Source organism: Morone saxatilis, unplaced genomic scaffold, assembly GCF_004916995.1.
Source record: "Morone saxatilis isolate NCDOM2014 unplaced genomic scaffold, NCSU_SB_2.0 Contig1, whole genome shotgun sequence".
In the NCBI taxonomy this organism is placed as follows: Eukaryota; Metazoa; Chordata; class Actinopteri; family Moronidae; genus Morone; species Morone saxatilis.
Genome location: NW_023339651.1, coordinates 9760097 through 9773894, shown reverse-complemented (window position 1 = coordinate 9773894; position 13798 = coordinate 9760097). Strand labels below are relative to the sequence as shown.

The window sequence follows — 13798 nt, the reverse complement described above, 5'->3', positions numbered from 1 at the left end:
TTTACAGAGATGGGAAGTCTTGACAGCAAAAACATCCTTTTATTTTCACTTTCAATTTTCATCAAATTATAATAATCAAAATCCAAAAAAGTCCTTTACAAATACAGGATAGCTGTGTTCATACAACTGTTACATAAATACACCATTGCAACATTTCCTTAATACAGACACACAGTTTATATTTATCAACAAAAAACACAAACAAAAACATAAAACATACTCATAGGACTACAAAGGTAAAATTACATACATGGGTATATTATGGTCAGTTATTATTTCCATAATTTGTATGTGTATGTGTGTGAATGTGTGTAGGTTTTACATGGGATTTTCAGTACGTGATATACGTTTGTGTGTTGTCTAAATTATTGTCCATGCCTCATCTAGGGCCGAGTTTTAAGGGGGCCTTGGGAGACGAGAAGTTCTTCTTGCCGTTGTGGGGCTTCACTTTCAGGTTTTGTTTTGGTGCCGTTTTCAAGTAAAAATGAAGCTGCGAGGGAAGAGATGAAGAACAAGGTTTGAGTGACCAGCGCAGAGTACATTTCCACCCCAGAAGAACATGCAAAAATAAACATAAGCCCTATCTGGGGTTTTCTAAACGTGTATTTGGACTACTTACTGGAAGTGTGTGAATTAGCTAATACATTCTTGTCTTATACATTATGCCCCGTCCATACACATAGAAACACACCTGTATGGCTTCAGCTGGTCCCACTGTGACAGTGCTGGTGGAGGCGACGTAACCTGGGGCAGATGCTGTCACTGTGTAGGTACCCGGTAACAGAAGTCTGAAATAGTCGCCATCCAGTCCTAGAGGGACGCACACATGGGAAAAAATGAGAAGTGGAAGAAATATTCAGATCCTTAAGTAGAAGTTACAATACCACGCTGTAAAAATACTCCACTAAAAGTAAAAGCCCTGCCTTCAAAAATTAATATCAGCAGAATTTACTTTAGACTATGTAACTTTGCAAAGTAGATATAACACAATCTTTCTTTTACAAATAAAAAATGTCATTCAAAATCAAATGCAGCTTCACTACGGCCAATACACTCTGGGGTTTTACTGCTATAGCTTTATTTGGCCTGGTCTGACCAGTAGCACATGGTGGTTAATGTTAGCAAATGTTAGCTAAGTTACAGTGGATATTGTTGTGTAACTGATATTGAGTGTGCTGACTTGATGACTCTTATCTACCTGTGATACTGTTACACTTAGTACCCACTATTCAGGCAAAATGACTGAGTTTTGTTATATATTATGCTATTGGATAATATTATGGATCCACTGATATGTAAACAAAATTTAGTACAAAGTACCATAAAATGATAATACTCAAGTAAGTAAGTACTACAGAAATTAACTTAAGTACAGTACTTGAGTACAAGCAGATACAGCGCATGCAGTCTGCAATATTCAAAGTTGGTCAAAGTTAATTTCGACCTTTGACCACTAGAGGGTGCCTTGTTCCATTCCAGTGTGAGGACTAACCACACTTTTCATTGTGGTAATACAATAAAATTCAGCTATAAGAAAAGTTTTCCCACATTGTTGAGAGCTGGACTTCTTTCCAAGAAGCCCAAAGCCCTAAACTTTGACTTCACTCTCTATCTGTGATTAAGATTTTTACAACAAGGTTTGAACACTCTGCATCCCCAGCCTGGACATTAGCAGATCATTTACCACAGACCTCACATACTCACACACGTCTTCAACACTATTTTTAAAGAGTGAGCAACTCCCAGGAAAAAACAACCACATGTGTATAACAATGAACTGACACCCCCTTCTCACCGCAGGTCACATCGTGGTAGATGCCAGCCACTGAGATCTCAGCGTTGCCGATAGGGTTGTTGTTTTCATCATACACCATGCCTTTTATCCCATGGTGCACCTGGAAAAGTAAAAACACAGCTATGTTACTTTTAAATATAAATTTTTCCATTTAATTTTACTACATTCTCACTTTAATTCCTTCAATAGATCATGCCATTTGTGCTTCAGCATAAACCATTTCTTCAAAAGAGACACACAGTTTATATTTAATCTACAAAAAACACAAACAAAAACATGAAATATATAATCATAGGATTACAAAGGTAAAATTACATACATACATATACTGTGGTCAATTATTATATCCATAATTTGTATCTGTATGTGTGTGAATATGTGTATGTTTTAAGGTGGCCGCTTGTGCCACCCAAAATATGTAAAACATGTTAATATCAGCATATCGGGTACGTGTGACCATCGATAGCTTTGTGTTTGAATGCTGCATTGATTTCAAGTCAGAATCTACATTTACCTCAGACCTTATTAACCTTCCTCAGCCCTGTGGTCTGCAACACACATACAGTAAAACAAGACTAGAACAGTATCTGCAGGCCGTCTCAGTTTGGTCTGTTTGATCAGTGCAGCAGAAAAAGGTATACGTGTCTGAGCTCTCCCTTAGGGCTTAATGCATCACTATTTCACCTTGGCACTCAGATAATCTGGGATAAGACATTTTGTCCTCAAACCAAGGTCTCTTTTCATGCTTGACGCGAAGGTAGAAGTCAGTTTACTTAAATTACACTGAATTTCACGCAGCTCAGTTTAAGTCACTTTATCCAGGGAATCCCAGCCAATACTTACAAGAAGGCAGGATTCATGACTGGTAGCAGGGGGGTTGTATGTAACTGTATGTCTGTGTGCATCAAGTTGTAAATGACTTAACAGTAATTTGCCAAATAAGGATTGTGTGTCTGTGTGTGTGTGTGTGTGTGTGTGTGGGTTCTGACCTGTTCAAGGTATGAAACCAGTGCTTCTCGGTTGCCCAGCCATTCTCTGGGCAGTGCTGATGCCGGAGGAAACTTATCACAGCTCAGCTCCAAGGTAATCTCAAAACAGTTGCTGTACAAGTAGTTGAAGTCCTGCATGCCTAAAACACAGAAATAGACCTTTTACATTTTAGGCGAAGATCTCAGAAATGGGACGTATTTGTCATATCAGTGGTTCCCAGTGTGGTTTATAGAGTTTACATGTGGATTTAGTTTGACTTTTAAAAGGTTTGTTCAGATTTGTAAGGATCTGATGTGATTTATCATTTCTGTTCATTTAAAAACCACTTATTTTATGGTCAAGAAGAATTGTTCCAAACCACATAATTTTGCTGTTGTGACAGACATGTAAGAACATTTATTTTTAGATAAACTGATATAACAACACAAGCAACTTTTTGCAATACAGCATTACTTTTCATAAAAACCTAATGCATATGAGGCCAGGATCAGGAGAGAAAGATCAAAACTAACCTCATAGACCATGACATAACACTTGGAGCAAAAGGACTTGTTAGAATAAACATAACATGCTGCTACTAAATGAGACTGTAGGCGTTTCCATCCAATTCAAAAGCTTGCATGACTCAACCAAAAAGCTCCACAGATTCACATTCCAAAGAATAAGCCAGGCCAGCCCAGACCAGGACTTACAGATCAAAGAAGTGGGTATTGTTATTATTGCAGTTACAGATTAACTGAGCTGAAATCGAATACATGCCCAGACAGTTGAAAGAACTTGGTGTGCTGTAGTTTCACAAGTTTCACAACTCATAAACCAAAACGAGGCAGGATGAGGACTTGCCTGCCAGTACCTAAGCTCGTATAACTCTGAATGGCCTGTAGGTGGCCAATGCCAGTAAATAATACTATATTAAACCAAACCCTAATAACAGCCCCACTAAGCACTCTGGCTACTTTCACGGTACACAAGAATGCAAATTAAACCTCAAATATTCACTGTTTTTATTTTGGAAGTGCAATTGGAGGACAGTAAATCTGACACTAGATTCAGGGTAGAACATTTTAATTGCACCAAGACAGGGCATATTGGATGACACTTTATTAAAAATACAGTCAACACACTTAAAGTGTATATTCAAGTACTGGCGATTGCTCCAGTATAGCACTATTTGTTGGCTTTAGCACTTGAATAGTAAAATTAGGTTGGGGAAAGAAACAGATATGTGTAGAAGGCTTATGCATGTGTTTATGTGCATCCCTGTGAAAGTATATTTGAGTTATGTAGCACCATTAGAATGACTGATGGGAATATTAATGATTTTTCCTGTATTGATGGGTGTCATCAGCAATTCTTCATCCAATTGCCACACAGGATTAAAACCACTGTGGCAGATTAATACAATGCCAGAGGAGATGGTGTTGTGGATTTGAATCTCTCCCATTTGCAGGGACTGTAGGAAAATTATTCAATAAAATATTTAATGGACAACTCATTTGATCATAAAAACCTATCAGTGCTAAAATAATGTAAAATGGCATAGTATTTTAAACTTAATGTTTAAATGGAACAATAATTCTCACAATACCTACTAAATTTCACATATATATAGTATAGTGCATCCCAAACGCCCCAGCCACTCTATGTTTGATCCAAGTGCTACTAACGGCTTTGGACACACTGCCCACACCCGCGAACATCTTGCTGCCAGCAGTCACGAGACAATAAAAAGGATCTGTTCATAGTCATGTTGACATTATACCAGCAACATATACATCTTTCACTACAGTTTCAATGTCTATATCTGTAGAATATGTCACAAACATGAAAAAAATATGATTTTTTTTTTTAAACTCAAATGAAAGCCAAAGTAAATGTAGAAAGATAGAGCTAGCAGCAGAAACACTTTGTGTGGACACCACAGGCATGTGAGACGCAGCAGTTCAGCGAGGCAGCCGTTAAACACTGCGTGTTGTGTAGTGTCCAACCCGTAACTAAATAGTTATTACCACTGTCAGAGACATAACTAATAATTTCCGTACAGTCCCTAAGGATGCAATTTGTCATTTACAAACTTGAGCAGCTAAACTGAGGGGTCAGTGGAAGTGCAGCTGTTGGTGTACAGAGGGTGAAAAGGTTAAAGGCAAGAGGAGAGCACACAGGCCTCAGAGAGAGTCAGAGGGTTCATGACGACACTGGGAAAGCTTGCCTTGCAAGCCACTCAAGGCATGTCATTCATGCTGTAGTCTATGCCAGCGCCTGCCATCATTCATGCAGGTGGCCTTGTCTTTCTTTAGAAAGGGAAGGATAATGGACATCCTCCAACACACTGGAATTTTGCACTTAAACAGGGAACAATCTGTTTTGTACGTAGTGAGTCAGTATTGTGCTAAATGGTGCTGGTAGAAAAATTAAGCTTTTTGTGGCTGTTAAATTCCATCTCTGTATCTGGCGTGTATGGCTGTACACTGCACTACACACGTCCCTTTCTTTCACTCAGTCAATGTGTGTATCCAGTGCTGCAGCATACTATATTATTAATAAATGCTTCTATGGAAGCAAACAGGGAAAAGGTCTGAATGCCTTTTGAAGACAGTTTGACATTTTGTGGAATTCACTAGATGAGGAGATTGAATCCACTCTCATGTCTGTGTATTAAATTTGAAGTACCACCTGCAGGAATGCTGGCTTAACCAACACCTCTAAAGTTCAGTTACTATCTACTATTGCTACTAGTACTACAAAGCTTACTAACTAACAGGTTATATATTGCTTCTGTACTTAAAAAGTGTAAAAATGTCAAGTTCCTTTTTTTAGCTAACTGGCTGCTAGGGGTAACTTCATATTTAGCCAATGTGTCAATCAAACAGTCAGCAAGATTAAAATCCTAAAAATCAATTATATAAAATACAGTGTGACCATTCATTCTTCAGCTTAGTTTATCCTCCCACTTTACTGTTTGAAACTCTACAAAGTTCATGGATTAAACTCAAAGGAATTTATGCGGCAATGTTGGACACTATAACAAAATCAGGAGGAGTATCTTTAAAGATGATGCTCTTCATCATTCCAGTGGAGTTTCTAGAGTTTTTAATATCTGTTTGATCGGTTGCTTTGTCTTCTCGCTGCTGTTGAGCAGACGTTCTCCTGCTTACCTTTGGACAGAGAATACCAGCTGGCCCCGTTGGTGATACCCTCATCAAAGAAGTCCCCACAGTTCCAACCCTTGTGCATCCAGCTGTGAGCGTACGAGTAGGTCCTGGCCAACTGTCATCACACACAAATGCACATGTGCCCAATCATCCACATGTTTTCGCGCACACACAGACACACACACACACACACACACAAAAACAGACAGTGATGAGTTCAGATGTGTGTAACATCTGGAGGGAATTTTTAATCTGCAGCACACCTTTCTGAAGATTTTGTCATCCGGAGTGGCTGCATATGTGTTCCTCCCTCGAATGCGAGGATCTCTCGACTTGTCGAAGGGGTAGTTGGCTACCACAGCTCCTCCGTGGAGGTTGGCTGACAGGACAAAATTGTAGTTTTGCATCCATTTTATGACAGCCAAAGTCTCTGGTTCAACCTGTGAGAAAGTTATAAAGAAAGTATCTTATAGGACTGATGTAGTTACAGGACAAAGTACACAGCATATGGACCTTTTTATACAATGAATTAAACTGTCCAGCGCACTCTTCGCGCCTGTCAAACATATTCATATTGTCTGGTTATTGATATTATTACACATAACCTTCACTTCATCCCACTCTTTTCCCAAACAACATTAGTGGACTGAAGACATCTGGTTTTCTTTTTGCACCCAGAACCACTGGCTTCTCTGCTTGTCTGGTTATGGGGACAACTCCTAGTTTTCTCTGCTTTAGAACATGCAAGTATTTTCTCTGTGTTCTTCTTGTTTTCCTCTTTTCACTTTTAAGCAACCAGGCTTATCTTTAGGAAACCGTGATTAATTCTTCAAGGTATCCTGTACCTTTCTCAAGCCCATAAATTGATTATGCAGCTTTACTTGCAGTGCACGTTCTTCCTCATCCTCCGCTTCAGTATATCTCATTTTATCTAAATGAATCAAGCATGGTTTGCATTTATTAAAATGCATCTATTTTCTCTATTAGTCTGCAAGATTTAAGTAAAAGCTGAAAGGATGAAAACACAACAGTTCAATTTTAGGGCAAATGTACAATATGCACTTCAATGTAAAATATCTGTTAGTTTCAAGGTTATTTTAAAGGTAACATAAGGCTGCTGATGGTAATTTGTGTATCTCATTCTGAAAAAAACAGGATCCTATGCCACACACGTAACTCAAAAGCATCTCTCATGCAAAGCTACCTTTAAATTATGCCATTTATTTTCTCTGTCAGCATTAACTATCCTCACACGCTCTTACCCATATATCACGCATGGAGACAAGGAGTAATGCCTCTCCCTGAATAAGGTATGCAGGACAATAAACACAGTCTGGTTCAACTGAAGGATAATCGGGCCGATCAGGGACTACCGGCCTTGAACGCAAACTTCTGTTTTCAGGACTGGCGGGTGTTTATTGTCTGTGGATCTTTATATACACTCATGCGTGCTTTGTAGTCACCTTGGTGTAGGGTTACATATGAAGGACATACTTGCACACTGATGATCATATCTCAGACAGAGAGAATAGCATGCTTTAAACCCACACATTCTGGATCATTCAGACAATTCAAGGTTAGATTTCACACTGTATGACATTATGTCTCTGCAGGCCAATCAACTGTCAGAAGTTCATGGTGCGAAGTGGGCTCTTATTCGGAGGCTGTATAAGTTTCAGACCCTGCTGACAGTCTGTGGTTCATAAAAATGGATTCCTGAGTGGAATCAACCAATAAAAACCACAACTACACTGTGAGACTCTGAGACCAGAGACGGTGCTGATCGCCTTTGTCCAGTTTACTGCAAGATTTGACGATTATAGTTACGTTTTCAAAAGTAGTACCTGAGTTTGTATATTTGTCAGTTATTGCAGCTGCCTAAAGATTAGTCTGCTGGCCTATAAACATATTTTTTTCATCTTTGCATTATTTTGTGGATCAGTCTCTCTTGTTGTGTTTTTTTCTTTTATTAAACCCTGGATGAAACATCATCAGTTGCCTAGTTAAAATGTAGCATAGCTGAGGCTGCAGGCGAGCACAAGGGTTTGTGGCTTCGTGTAGCCCCGTTGAGAATGTAATCCTGACCAGCATGAATGAAGTATCTGTAACAGTGGCACAGTTACTCTTTTGTGTTTGCCTTTCAGGAGGCAGTCATGTGGGTAGACAGCCAGCCTGCGACTGGGAAGACCAGTGTTTTAGTTTTCTCAACACATTTGCAGCCCAGGAACTAGGAAATAGTAAGAAAAAGTAAGAAATCAATGGCTGTCCCTTGCTTGGGAACAAAATCTTAATAAAAACTTTATTGATGTGTAATAATAAAATCAACCACCCCTCTTTTTTTAAGAAGTAGCTCAATGATGGTTTCCTGACTTTACTTAGAGGCAATTACGCAGTCCTCATCTCACTCTAACTGCACATTTGTTAAGATTTGGGATCTTGTTACTGTTTATAGCTGCAGTGTAGTAGTGTACATTGATTTAAGTGGCTCTGTGTACAGTATTTATCAGTGTATAGACATGTTTAGCCAGCATAGACCCGTGTTTTGTTGTTTACTAGATTTTTGTTTTATATACTTTTTCAAAAAGTTTAGAATAAATGTAAAATTTGTAGATATCTGTGAATGTTATATATTCCTTCAGGTAAAGTTATAACATTATTTTATTATTGTTTTAATTCCTTTTTTTACTCTATAAAAGGTGTATTATTTCTTGTCATTTCAATTTCTTTACAAAGTTTATTACGTCTTTAATTTTGATTGATGATCTCATTTTAATAATTTTGTTAACATTACTATTGCATCACTCATATAAGCCTAATCTGGTCAATAGTGTTACAATGTTATGCAAACAAACACTGTTATATATATATTTGATATTGATTTTTGATATACATTACATATTTTCAGAGACATTATACTATCCAGCTGTAATAACACAAAGTGGTTTAAAGCAGGAGGAAATTAACCTTGAACAGTAGCTCTTTTAGTGTCTGTCGAAGATGACTCCAGACGAGACACCCCCGAGGATCTGACCTTAATACTTAAAATGTACTTTTCAGCCGACTATTAGCAATAGTTTGACAGCACACGCTCTCATCCTTCCCTTGTTTCTACATTTTGCACTGCAGTGATCTCAGATAATAAGTGCACAGTGAAATACAGTCACCCAGAACAGAACTGTGTCTCTACTACAACCAATCTGAGCTGAGTATTGAGCCACAAATACAGAACATCAGCATGTTTTTTAAATAAATTATACAGTTTATCCCCCTCGAGTCTGATTCTTTTCATTTTTAATGGATAGAACATGTAGTTGCATGTACAGTACCTGACTGTTCAGAGAGCGTAGTGTGATTCTGCCAAGTTAAAAATAGGAAGGAGCACAGTGCTCGATTAGGGGGCTTCCGTAGGAAGAAAAATATCCACCAGGGCTTTATCAGTTGTTCACTACCCACTGGAAGAGAGCACATTGGTAAAAGCTTCTGTTCTTTTGAAATACCATTGGTGGAATTTACTTTTACTCAAGCACTGTACTTTGATGTACTTTACATGAGTATTTCCATTTTTTGCTACTTTATTGCTGCTCCACTTCACTTAATAAGATTTTACATAAAACAACACATGATCAATCCATAAAATACAACACATTGTTAAGGATTAATCCAGTGGTTCTCAATGTTTTTAGCTTGTAACCCCTTCTAATAAAACTGTCTAGTTGCATCAGTTGCAGTTCCACCAAAGAGACTCAGACTGTTCAATTTAAATAATTGTTTCATCCAAAGGAAGGTAAAACAAAAAAAAAAATCCTGTCTTATTAATTATCTCACAACCCCTCAGATTTATTTATTTATTACTTTGGAGGGGTCACAAGTACTTTTACTTTTAATAGCCTACTTTAAGTACATTTAGCTGATAATACTTTAAATGCAAGATCTTTACTTGTATGTAATGTAAGTATTTCTCCATTGTGGTACTGGTACTTTGTGAAATACAGAGTGTCACACAGTATCTCAAGGTAGCAGGTAACACTTAGACTCTGAGACCGCAGAGTAGGTCAGTTCAAATTCTCATGGTGGTGAGGAAATTACAAAAATGTTTAGCTGAAGCTGAAAGTCTTTATATACAGTACATACATCTTGTCAGGTTGTTATGATTCCAATAGTGTGAGCGCTTTAGAAGACTTCTGTATGTCAACTTTATTCGATTGTCCTAACCGACATCATTAAAAAATTTCAAAGCTTATTATGAGCTTATTATCCCACAAATCCACAAAACTAATAGCAAACTTAAAAATATTCTGACCCATATCATTATCCAGGTTGTAAGGGATATTTTCACTGATGCTTTTGTGCTTTTGTGCATCAGAACCAGTAAGGCTGCCATTTTGCACAAAGGAGAGCGGCCTCTTTCTGACCGAGAGGTAGAAAAGCACCGTTTATATGAAGAGATATAGGTTTTACAGTAAGATAAGCAAACACACCCACTTAAATGGGTCAGACTATACAGGCGCACACAAACAGACGGACTACCAAGAGATTTATGGGGTCTACTTACTGTTTAAATTTATGGGCAGTTTCTTTTTATTTAGCAAAAGCTCAGCTGGCAGTGGAATCTGATCCAATACAAATCTCATGCATTCGTTTATGTCAACACAAGTTAAAGCCAAGATAACTCAGCTATGTAACACTCGCTCATTCTTCAGCTCCATATCAACACACACACAAACACACACACACACACGAAAAATGTACTCATCCATGTTCCTCTCTCCCTCTTTCTCTCTAACCTGCACATACATTTATTTTCAGACACATATACGTAGATAAATAGAGTCTTGTGTCTCCTGTGTGTTTATCCAGTAGCTCTGACCTGTTGCTCCCAGTTGTCCGGCAGGGGCAGGTGGTGGTTTCGTCCGTTGGTCTTCTCATAGTAGTACATGAGTGCGTTCAGGTCTGGAAAGTTCCGGTTCAAATCGATTTCTCTGGAGTTCCCTCGACCCACCAGGTAGCCGTTGAACTCTGGACCCTGTTGACCCACAGAAAAAATATCAAAAAACAGCAACTACTGTTGGGTCACCTTGTTTTTTTCCAAGCAGTCAGTGAGTGAACTATTTTGGCTTCTTGGGTTTTAAGATGCAGTTTTTCAAGTGAATCCAAATTGCTTGGAAGCAGCAAAGGAAAACTGGGTTGTGTATTCCACAAACTGCACAGGCAATCAGCAGTGTAACAACCGTACGTTATTTTCCAACAGGTTTCTTTATGGATATAACATTTAATTCACAATGACTTCTTTGTTTTTTTAGGACTCTAAACTCAGATCCTTTCCAAAACCTTTAAAGGGTGTTAGACTACACAAACAAGAGAAAAATCCAAGACACTCAGAGTCCTGAGTAGTAAAACGTCTATAAAATTATTGGCAGATTGGTATCATTGTTTACATTTGTGCATTTGAGTGAAAAGTGTCAACAACTTTTGGATGGATTGCTATGAAATTAGGTACAGATAGCCACGGCCCCCGTAATGACTTTGGTGGTCCATTAACTTTTCCTCTAGCGCCACCATCAGGACCGATTTTTAACTTGTTCAATACCTTTGGTTTATGACAAACACGAGAAAAACTTAACACATTCCTGTCAGCCTCAGATGTAGCAGTACTCTTTGTTTAGCGCTGATTAGCAAATGTTAGCATGCTAACACAGTAAACTAACTGATGGTAAACGTTATACCTGCTGAACATAAACTTATCCTTGTCTTTGTGAGGATGTCACCATGCTGACGTTAGCATTTAGCTCAACGCTCAGCTTTGCCTATAAGTCTCACAGAACCACTAGCATGGCTCTAGACTCTTGTTTTATTAAACTCAAGACTCAGAATGCCTTGGAATCTTTTTTCGTGTTTGCCTCTTTTTTCACTTAACTCCAAATAGCACCTTTTATTATTATGTATCACTTTAAATATACATTTACAGATTAAAGCAACAATGCGCTTTTTTCTTTTTTTGTCATCAGGAGCAAGTCCAAAATATTTTCCAAAATAGGAATTTCTTGGATTTGCACGATATTTTCCGTGCAGGCTTCCACCTGCTGCAAGATAACTGAAAGACCCGACTGAACTATGAATGGAACCACCAAAATCTTACATTCTCTCACGCCATCAGTATGAAAAACAATATTTGTGTTGTTTTTTCCTAGAAGCTCATCAGGAGCCCTCTAGGATGCTGGGAAATGAAGCAGCGTTCCCATTGTGTCCAGACACTGCTACATCCAAACAACTGAAAATTATAGTGCTGTGCGCACTTGTTGTCTGAGTCGCAAAGAGAGGGACTGTCATTCGCAAACCGGCCTCCTCAGGACATACAATTAGTGTTGAAGAGATTGTGCACATGTGTGTCTGTTGTTTTACGGCCCATATAATTACCCCCCCGGTGGAAAGCTAGGGGCTCAGGGCGCTGACAGATGAGATTATTATAGACATTAGCAAACAGTGGAAGATTTAATTAAAAAATAAATTTGGCTATTGGTTATTTGTCTCTAATGGCGATAAACAGACACACACATACCTTCAGACATACAGCATTTTACCTGATGGAGTCAGTTGTGTTTGTTGTGATTTAACTTGCAGGTGTTAAGTTTTCCTGAGGGACTTTAACATTTCTAACATTTCCACTGGCAAGAACACAATCAAGGAAAATTGTGGAAACTTTTTCTCCACAAGTGGCAAATGATTGCTGAAGAAAAACAGCCAAAGGCATCCCAGTGGGTGATTTTCCCTGGTTTTCTTTTGGCATGTGGAGGCCCAGAGCTCACATGTATGTCAGGGTGTACATTACCTGTCTGGCAGCCACCTCGTAGCCATCAGGGTTCATGGAGGGCAGGATGTGGATGCGCGTGTCATGGATCAGCCTTGTGATCCGCTGGTTTCCGGCTCGATACTCCTCGCAGAGAAACTGGGAGAACTTAATGAGCAGCTCACGGCCGAGCACTTCGTTGCCATGCATGTTGCCCACGTACTTGAACTCTGGCTCCACTGGGGAGGAAGTAGAGAGGTGGAGGGGGGCATGAGGTCAAAAAGCCACACAGAGCTGCCAAGCGTGACATTTAAAATGACTGCCTGAGTATGCTCACACATACATACACACATATGAGCTCGCTCACTCACCGCATGAAAGCACAGAATCAATAGCATAGTCTTTTTCATGTTTTTAATTGAACCTATGGTTTTTTTCTGTATGCCAGCATCTTGAGTTTCTTAATGTTACAGGTTTTCAATTTTAATCTATCAACACATAACTTATAAAGCAACTTCTATAACTTATTAAATCAATGTAACCTTAGGTCGACAGCAGCCACTGTCACCATAAACGGCACTTACAGGACAATGGCAGATTCAATTTGCCTTCATTTACCAAAGTTCTCTTGAATCAGTAGCTTTAAATACATCGCCGCTGCAAATAGGGGAAAAAAGTCTCCTTGTGAGGTACACTGTGTTTACATCTCTATGTACTTTTGTGATAAAATCATTGAAATGTGACACGCTGAAACATGGTATAATAGCACAAGAGTCATAATGCAAGCGGACTACAATATCTATCTAAAGTTTGTTAATGTTAGCTAAAAGGATACTCCACCACTCCACGTCCACTCTTATACAGTTTTTAGACTCATGATGGATAGTTAAAAAAGGAACAAGATCTATACAGCAGAACCAGAGATATTTTTATTTTTATTCTATATTTTTGTCTTTTTTGATAAAATATGGCGCCTACATTACCCACAATGCAACTCGATCACCAACAGTTCTGTCGCAAGATTTGTGTATCTTGTGCTATTACCACCTCAAGCCGCTAGCCTCAAGCAGAGATGAG

General features: G+C 38.7%; 1 protein-coding gene across 1 annotated transcript; it reads right to left on the bottom strand.

Annotated features, from left to right (window-relative positions):
- Positions 1–12960, bottom strand: cpn1 (carboxypeptidase N, polypeptide 1; the record flags this gene model as incomplete). Its single annotated transcript, XM_035670675.1, is given in 8 exon segments — positions 1–490; positions 692–810; positions 1796–1895; positions 2785–2924; positions 5941–6052; positions 6201–6377; positions 10805–10960; positions 12764–12960. Coding segments are annotated over 8 exon segments (1112 nt in total), but the record flags the coding sequence as incomplete, so codon positions are not given.
- Positions 12961–13798: the final 838 nt, after the last annotated feature.